This window comes from Nicrophorus vespilloides, unplaced genomic scaffold (assembly GCF_001412225.1).
Source record: "Nicrophorus vespilloides isolate i.1.1-1 unplaced genomic scaffold, Nicve_v1.0, whole genome shotgun sequence".
Lineage (NCBI taxonomy): Eukaryota > Metazoa > Arthropoda > Insecta > Coleoptera > Silphidae > Nicrophorus > Nicrophorus vespilloides.
Window position 1 is genome coordinate 1 of NW_017095877.1, and position 9,522 is coordinate 9,522.

Genomic DNA, 9,522 nt, shown 5'->3' on the forward strand with positions numbered 1-9,522 from the left:
TGGTTGACTATGCACAACATTTCAAATAATCAATTGTATTTTTTTTTTACTAATTATAAAAAATATAAATAAATTCAATTAGATTAGTCCAAAAATATCAAAATCGCGTATAAAAAATCATAATTACAACAATAATTCATTAATTTTGAGGAAATATAGTTACGATTTTTCAAAATGATGATTTCTTTTTTTTTAATTATTAATAGAAACTATTCAAATTCTTGAAACAGTAATACAAATAATGACGAAATTTAAAAGAAAATTTTGAAAATTTAAATTCGAAACTTCCAATCTAAATGAAATGCAAATAAAGTTGCATACTATAAATTTGCAGAGAAATTATGTTAATAATTAATTTTCACAAATTTCTATATAAATCTGCTTTCATATTTACAACGATTTGGCACAAAGAAATAACTACATTTGATATAAATAATTCGATAATTAACGATTTTGATGAGCGCCAAAATGTCTCAACTGTTAAGTTTACTAAATTGATAATAGATGTCGCGTTAATAAATAATTAAATTATTTTGATGATAAAACCTGGAGACGAATCACGATTACTTAATATAATTTCATTTTAGTAATCATTCATTTTTATATACAGTGGAACCTCGCATAACAAGTATTTTGCAAAATGAATTGTAAGAAAGCGAGCGACGTTTCGCATAACGAGTGATGATGAGAAGAGAAGTTCTGGATTGCGTGCCTGCTACATCAAAATCCCGACTACCATAATCACGACTATACCGAAATCCCGACAGTGTCTTTTATTATTATATATTTCTACAATAACATTTTTATGGTAGTCGAGATTTCGATATAGTCGGGATTTTGACAGTCAGGATTTCGGTTGTCGGGATTTCGATATAGACCCTTTTCGAGTAAATTTCATTAAACGAGTAAATATCCGGAAATTTTGGAACGGATTAAACTCGTTAAGCGAGATTCCACTGTATATATAAAAGGATTTTGAATAGTGAAATTGTAAAGTAAGTTGCATACGTGGCATATTTTAGCATGTAATTTGGGGATCTATATCGTAAGCCCGACAACCAAAATACCGTCAATCAAATTCCCGACGTTCGAAATCCCGACTATATCAAAATCCCGACTGTATCAAAATCTCGACTATATCGAAATCTCGACAACCATATTCTCGACTGTATCAGAATCTCAACTATATCAAAATCTCGAATATATCAAAATCTCGAATATATCAAAATCTAGACTATATCGAAATCTCGACAACCATATTCTCAACTGTATCAGAATCTCGACTATATCAAAATCCCGACTATATCGATTTTTTTTTACAATAACATTTTTAAATTATTTTGGAGAGTAGTCACCTTGTGCTACACTTTAATTATTAATAACAATAAATTATTATTAATTTATTTGAGTTTGTTGAATTATTCTTAATAAACCTTAACATTATAAAATAATCGCAAATACAATTTGATTATTAATCAAATTAATTATTAATTAATAACAATTTGAAAGTGACTACGCTCCGGAATAATTTAAAAATGTTATTGTAGACATTGTCGAGATTTTGATACAGAAAGGATTATAGTTGTCGGAATTTTAATATTGTCAAGATTTTGATATAGTCGGGATTATGAACGTTGAGTTTTCGATACAGTCAGGATTTTGATATAGTCGTGATTATGGTTGTCGAGATTTTGATATAGTCGGGATTATGGTTGTTAAGATTTTGATATAGTCGGGATTTCGAACGTTGGGATTTCGATACAGTCAGGATTTTGATATAGTAGAGATTATGTTTGTCGAGATTTTGATATTGTCGGGATTATGGTTGTCAAGATTTTGGTATAGTCGGGATTTCGATACAGTCAGGATTTTGATACAGTCGGAATTTTGATACAGTCGGCATTTTGATATAATCGGGATTATGTTTGTCGGGATTATGGTTATCGAGATTTCGGTTGTCTGGAATTTGATTAACGGTATTTCTGTTGTCGGGCTTGCGATTGCCACCGATTATTTGTTAATACTACAAGCAGCGTAAATATAGATAGAAATTGTGATTTATAGTTGTTAATGTAGTGTATAGTTCGGATTTAGGATAGGATTTTTTTGTTGTTGTTTGGGGTTTTCGAAAACGATGCTCTCGTCGTCTTCTCATAATCGTAAATTTTATTTCGAAATAGAATTTTATGTTACAAAAACAGAAAACGAACAGTAACGAAAAAATGTCTAAACCTAATCATATCATATTTTTGTTTGTATGTATGTATATGTAAATGTGTAAGTGAAGAAGATCATTTGACCAGATCAGATTTGTCGATCAAACAACAATATTAATAACATACAAATTAATTTAGAAGTCAACTTGATGAAAATCGAATATTCGAGAGTAAGTACAAACGTGGCATCGATAATATATAAACCTTAATAATAAATAACTAGTAGACTTAGAAAACAATCGATCAACGTTTTCGTGAGGAAAAAAATCCTCTTAAAAAAAAAAAGGAAAAATCTTTTAAAGCTTAGCCTTTTTCTTTACAACCTGATTGAAATATATATAAATGTTACGTTTAATATCGCTGTTTATGATGATTGCAGATAACGACAACCTACGAAGTAAGTAAAATAAACTTATAGAAAGAAATAATGTAAATCTATAAAACGGAAACGGAACTAGGAATGAATCAATCATCAAATATAAAAAAAATCTAAAAATGTACCAACAGAAATAAAATATTCGTAAAACGTTCATATTCTAACTAGAGCGATTCTTGGTCGCAAAAACTTTGTAAACAAAACAAAACAAAACACCGCCTATTCAATTGTCTATCACATGTTGTTAACTTGATTACGAAAGACTACAGACTAATTTACAGATCGAATCAACAGTATTTAGTGATAACTTCAGATTTCAGCAGAACTTCGCCGCTCGATTTCATCGCACTTATGTATAAATATAAATGTGTATAATTAATCTAAAATATATTTTGCGATTCAATTTTTTTTTGTTTGCTTTTGGTGTCTTGTTCGTCTCTCGTTTGTTTGTTTTTTTGACACAGTTAGCATCTCGAAAGGCTTTCTCCCTCGTGCGAAATATATAGAGACATGAAGAGGGAGAGTAGAGAACGAGCTTCGTTTTTGGCCCAAATAATTTCCTAAATCACGATTTAAGTGTAGTACTTAAATAATCAATCATTGATTAGTGTATGTATGATATAGTAAAATTATCAACATTCGACAATAGGAAGAAAAGTAACGCTTTCGTCCTTAAAAAAGAAATTTCACTCAATCTCTAGATTTGATTCTTAATTTGCTTAAGTTATTGAATATTTAAGGTATGGGAGAGTTGTTGGTTAAATATATACTTACAATATGTACACGTCGTTTTTCTTTTCATTTTCTTTTGCGTGCGTGTGTATGTTTGTTTGTTTATCTGGCAGTGTTCGCTTCAAACGAAGAGTTTGCAAAAGGACACGAATATCAGGGCGATCGTTAAATGCAGGATGTTCGATTGGGGAAGGGAACCGGAGGAGCAAGGTTCCTTCATCGATTCCATGATTCCAACGGTAACTTCCTTGAAGTCAGCGATTTGCGAACAGTGGTTCGACACGTACGAGGATAGGCACACCTTGGCCGTATCCAATTTCCTACAACAACAACAACAACAACAACAAAAAGTTGAAATAATTCTGTAGATAATCGATGTCTAATAATACTCACTCGCACAGTTCGTTCTTGGTGACTATGTTGGAATCGGCCGTCCTAACTTTGGTGGCGTCCAGGCAGCTTCCAAAAGCCTTGTTGTTGGAGAAGAGACAGGTAAGAGCGTCGGGCCTCATCACCTCTGCGAACAAAAAGAAACAAGTTAGATGTATCAGTGGAATTAGTGCTGTTGCAAAAGTAAATCACTTCTGTAGTTGTCTCCATCGTTGTCGCATAGGTACTTGAGCACGGAATCGATGGCGGAATGGGCGAACGTGGGAATGTAACTCTCCTGCGGCGGAAGACAAACCCGCAGCTTATTGATGACTGGACTGCTGAGGTTTCGCACCTCGATCAGACCCTTGCATCCCAGCTGCAGGTTATCCTGGATGTTCTTCCTCAGCATCTGCGCGGACGTCTCCAGATCTTTGTAGGCGTTAGGTCCGGCGTACTTGGTGCACTTCGCGTTCAAACTCTTGATGAACGCGAAACCCTTTTCTTCCTCAACCTGATCCGATCTCTTCGACAACCAGCCTGCAAACAACTCAAATCATTACAACTTTAGGACACGTCGCATGGGACAAAGTGTGTACGTGCATTGATTATATAACACTATGCAATTTTGGGTAAATAATACAAGTTTTTTTTTGCCAGTCTTGAATCAGAGAATTTCAAAAACATAATCAATTGAATAGAGACTTGATAGCGAGTTTAATTTTGTGATGATGATGAATTGATGAGTTTATTTTCTATTGAAATATAGAGAAGCGGGGAAAAGCTTAATTTCTGCAGATGGATGAAAACAAGAAACACACACATATATTTTAAAATGTTACTTTAGTAATAAAGATAAACACTTTATCAAGTTCGCAAAGAGAAAAAGTCCTCTTCAGTCTAATTCAGGTCCATGTTTCAGTCAAATAGTGTTTTTTTTTGTTGTTTCCATAGTGTAAATAACTGTGGGACAAGAAATTTGATTAATTCTATTCCAACACCTAATACTTAACTAAATTGGTCAACAACTGCAGCATTTACCCTCGAGTACATAGATATTATATAAATATATGTAAATATATATATATAATAAATAAATAAATAATAAAAAATATCTACTTACAAAAAAAAAACGGAAATCAACAAAAATTGTCACACTTTGTCACACTCTTTAAAACAAACTAAAAAAAAACTTTGTGCACTGTATCTTTGCGTTGCTGGTGCGAACGGTCACTCTCTTAGTCGGTATTAGTTCGATCGGTTAGTTCGGTTAGTTCAAAGCCATGCCTCTGTCGGTTGTTTCGCATTAGAATCGGAGAAAGAATGGGATTTTTGTTGGGTTTGAAGTCGAAGAAGTTGCAGTAAGTCTATTTATATTGGTGTAGCAGATAGCGAAGAATGATGAGGCGAAGGGTGGTTCTTTTTTCTTTTGGTAGCAGGTAAAGTATACAACATTGATTTTCAGTTTTGTTTCTTTTTTTTTCCATTTGTTTTCACACAGTTATATTATTATATATTGATATTTTTGTTGTTTTTCAAAAAGTGGTGATGTGAGGTAAAAAATTATAATAGATTTACAAATAAACATAATGGTGAAAAACAGTAACTAAGTAAAATTAAATTAAACAGTAAAAATAATTACATAATTAAAGAGAGAGAGATATATCACATCATGAAGAAACTACAATATAGTACTGGAAATAAAACGTAACATATTAAGGAACCCACAAAATAAAATGAAAAAAAAAGTATAGAAAATGATGAATGTACAAATTAGTCCGAGTTTGTCTGGTATGATTAAAATAATTCCCTTACATAAAAAAATCTATCTATCTTTCTATATATATAGTATATAAATGTATATATACACATAAATTTATCATAAAATATATATAAAAAATGTAATAAACGGAGATAAAGTACACTTTTGCGGTAAAATTAATGTAGTTGGAGGGATATGTCATGTCTTTCTTTTTTTTTTGGTTTTTCCTAACTCTTCGTTTATCTTAGCAACTATAATTGTTGTTATTACTTACTATTATATAATTTGTATGTTTGTTTATAACTGTTTGCCGCTTGCTGTTCTGTTTCTGTTTTTGTTTTTTTCAAACCTAGTTTAATTCAGTTGATGATTTTGGCAAGGAGCGAGGTCATCGCCACCAAGAGCAAGCTCGCAACGCAAATGGTACTTGAATTAGGGTCGGCTTCAAACTTACGGGTGGCTGCCGGCTTCGCCGAATCGAAGTTCTTGCAGGGCGTCTCGCGCCTTATGAACTTGAAGAGGGCCTCGATCACGTTCGCTGGGGTGTTACTCTCGCACTTCTCGAACTCCTTGACCGCGCACACCTGGAACTTTTCCATGTCGCTGTGATCGGAAAAAGAAGAAAACGAATTTAGTTTTAGATTTTTTTTCTTTTGTGATCGATTGCGATCTCACCTGCATTCCTGTTCGCCGATGGTGAAGATAGGTAAGTTGGTTATGGACAGATCCTTCGGGACTCTCGACTGGAAAGTTTGGTTGGCGCAGAACTGAATTCCGTCTTTGGATTGTTCCAGACATTCCAAACCGCTTTCAGCTACGAACACTGCGGAAAAATGAAAACATTAATATATAGAAATGTATGCACACACATAAACATTGATTTGAAATCCTCAAATTTCTCTGTTACGTAACGTTAACAAATTAAATTTTGATATTTCCAAATTACTTGAACTTCGTAATCAATTTATCAAGATTAGTCAGAGATAATATAATTACACACGCACACTTAAACTGATTAATAGGAAAATTTAAGGATTGGCCTATTTAATAGAAAACGTACTTTCAACTTTCATAGCTTTGTTTTAATTTTGTCATGAAATTAACGATTTTTCAGGTATTTCATCGGAACGCGTGTAATTAGGACATTGCTGAAAGCACGTCGTAAACGCCCCAAACACCTGTAATATAATATAATAGCATTTTCACACTTTCCATTGTGATTTCTCGGTCGATTTACGATGCGACTTGTAAATAACGAAAATGGAGGGTCATTAACCCAATTCCGCGCTGAATACTCCTGCAATTTTCAGAAGAGGAAAATTCAGGACGAAACGCGTATTGATAGTATAGTATATAAAATAAAGGTAAACAAATATCGATTTCATTCGAAGTTAATGAATGAATAGCAAATATTTGCTGTAAGAAGTGTTTACATAAATATTATATTACGTCCTCGCTGCGACGTTCGATGATATCAAGTAATTGCTACGTTTATAGAGCTGTATCAGGTTATTCAATAACGATGAAGTAGTTAATGAATTTATACTTACATGCCAAACGGTCTCCATCCTTGAAGCACGAGAAGTTTCCCACTTTGTCGACGACGTTGATGAGGACCTTCAGACTGGTCTTCTCCTCCGGCTCCAGACACTTCTCCACCTTCTTCAGCACGTCCGTCACGCACGCCATAATCTCGGGCCTCTTCTTGCAGTACTTTCCGAACACCTCGTCCATGGATCCGTCCTTCTTGGCCACCTCCAGCTCCTCCATGATCACAGTTTGGTTTACGTATTTCTGCACGCACTCCTGCACCGCATCCTTTGAATTCTATAAAACAAAACATTAGTAATAGGCAACTTGTGCTTCATTGATCATCTGTTAATTACGACAATCATTATTACATAATTGATAAAGTAATTATTTAAATATAACTAAGTAAGAAAATGCGTAAATTTATAATATTCTTACCCAAAGTTATTCATAATCACACAACAACAACAACAACAACAAACAGTGAACGATATCAGAAAGACATTTTGTGGTCGAGCGTCGCTTTAAATCAACAATTTAAGAAAAGACAATCGGTTGTCCTTAGCAACGCGATTTCTATTGGTGGATGTTTCAATGTATGCAACTGAAAGCGCTTCATCGAGATTTTCTTTGAAGAATCACTCTGTATAATATTATTATTGGAACTATTCCAAAACTAAAAATCTTTCAGTTTTCAGTGAATAACAAAGTATGAAAATCAATTGAAATACGCGTACGTATAAAACATCTGCTTCTAAATTACGATCGTCGCTTGATCCAATTGGTCCAAGGACGAAATTATCGATCAAGGAAAGCCTTGCTTTTAACAACGTATGCATTAAGAGAGAAAAAAATCTCTAAAACGATATAATTTAACGCAAATTGTTGATTACGACTTATCAGTTTCGTATCAATCCGATTGATTATCAATTCACACTAGATATTACAACATTCAGACTAATCCTATAAGCGCAGCACACTTTGAATTTTGATGCATTCTTAAATTTTCGTTAACATTCGAATTGCAGATGGCGTTGAAGTGCAAAATGCTTGAAGTGTATGCATCCAAAGTTGCAACTTACCACGATATCGTCGAAGGAGTTTTCGTCTCCGTTCTTCTTGCACTTCTCCCTCAAAGCTTTCTCGACTTCCTCCTTCTGCGGCAAGGCACTCTGGTTGAAGTTCTCCAATCCGGGAATCTGGTTCTTGACATTGTCCAAATCCAGATCCTCCAGTTGACAGAGAACGGCACCTGAAAAACAAACAAAAAAAAACAAAAGCATTAATCCAAGACGCTCGTAGATCAAATACATCAAAGTTGATAAACTCCGTTACGTAATCCATTGAATTTTTCCACAGATATCGCGATAACCTTGCGGACAATATTTGCGCATTTGTTGTTTGTGTTTTTTTTTTTCTCCTTACACAACAAGATTACGCAACGGTTTTCATTTGTTTCGTAAATGATGCAGGAAGTTCTTTATATGTTATTTTCCCTGCTGTAAATATGATGATAAATTTGTTTCTGCTGTATCGAAATCAACGAGCAATTAGCGCACGAACGGACTTTGTTATCTTCGAGATAAATCACTTTCAATCGTAGAAGTGCACTTTTACCAATATTCATACGATTTTAGCTACAATTCAATTATACAAAGCATTCTCAGATCTCGTTTAAAACAAAAAAAAAAACAATTACAGAAAAACCTCGAAACAACCGAAATCCCGACTATGTCAAAATCCTGACAGCTATCTGTCAAATGTGACAGTTGTTTATGAATATTGTATAAACATATTGTTTCCATTAGTACGACCTTCGAGATCGAGGAAAAACCTCGAAACAACCGAAATCCCGTCTATCGAAATCCCGACTATATCAAAATCCCAGATATAGCGAAATCCCGACTATGTCAAAATCCTGACAGCTATCTGTCAAATGTGTCACTTCATTTTGAATATTCCATAAACATATTGTTTCCATTATAACGGCCTTCGAGATCGAGGAAAAACCTTTACGTTCTTTTTTTTTTTTGGTTCATTTTCATTTGTTTTTTTTTTAAATCCGACTATATCAAAATCCCGACTACTATAATCCCGACAATCAAAATCCCGAGCTATAATCCGAATATCCCGACTATATCAAAATCCCGACTACCATAATCCCGACTTATATCGAAATCCCGACAGTGTCTTTTATTATTATAAATTTCTACAATAACATTTTTACGGTAGTCGGGATTTCAAGCGTCTGGACTTTAATACAGTCGGGATTTCAATTGTCGGTTGTCGGGCTTGCGACCATAGACCCAAAGTTTTCATGTAAGAAAAGAGATATGACGGAAACAAATGAGTCAACAGCGATAACTGCGATTAACTGTACAAACACTGAACTAAATTTATAGAGACCTAGCAGATGTACGCTACGTATTTATAGAAAATCATAAATTTCGATATTTTTAACGCTGCATGCAAATCTTTTAAAACAAATTTATCAGATTTTTATATTCGCAGCGCGAGCCAAAATCGAAGCACGATAG

General features: G+C 33.8%; 1 protein-coding gene across 2 annotated transcripts; it reads right to left on the reverse strand.

Annotated features, from left to right (window-relative positions):
• Positions 1–2,148: 2,148 nt before the first annotated feature.
• LOC108567494 lies at positions 2,149–8,283 on the reverse strand. 2 transcript variants are annotated; one of them, XR_001891246.1, is made up of 8 exons: positions 8,068–8,283; positions 7,006–7,282; positions 6,131–6,278; positions 5,910–6,058; positions 3,907–4,233; positions 3,718–3,841; positions 3,367–3,644; positions 2,149–2,606 (listed from the first exon to the last, which is right to left on the reverse strand). XR_001891246.1 is itself a non-coding variant. In XM_017927993.1 (7 exons), exons 1-7 carry the CDS (start codon positions 8,266–8,268, stop codon positions 3,446–3,448), a joined length of 1,425 nt encoding a protein of 474 aa, XP_017783482.1. In that variant the 5' UTR covers positions 8,269–8,283; the 3' UTR covers positions 2,795–3,445. The 2 variants fall into 2 exon arrangements, 1 of the variants encoding a protein (XP_017783482.1); XM_017927993.1 differs by lacking the exon at positions 2,149–2,606 and having other exon boundaries at positions 2,795–3,644.
• Between the last annotated feature and the right edge of the window lie 1,239 nt (positions 8,284–9,522).

Excerpts from the sequence above, each read along its gene's own strand:
- LOC108567494 (XM_017927993.1), bottom strand. The coding sequence starts at position 8,268 with ATGCTTTTGTTTTTTTTTGTTTGTTTTTCAGGTGCCGTTCTCTGTCAA. Across the intron at positions 7,283-8,067 it reads ACTCCTTCGACGATATCGTG|AATTCAAAGGATGCGGTGCA; the intron begins GTAAGTTGCAAC and ends TTTGTTTTATAG. Across the intron at positions 4,234-5,909 it reads GGCGAAGCCGGCAGCCACCC|GCTGGTTGTCGAAGAGATCG; the intron begins GTAAGTTTGAAG and ends AGTTGTTTGCAG.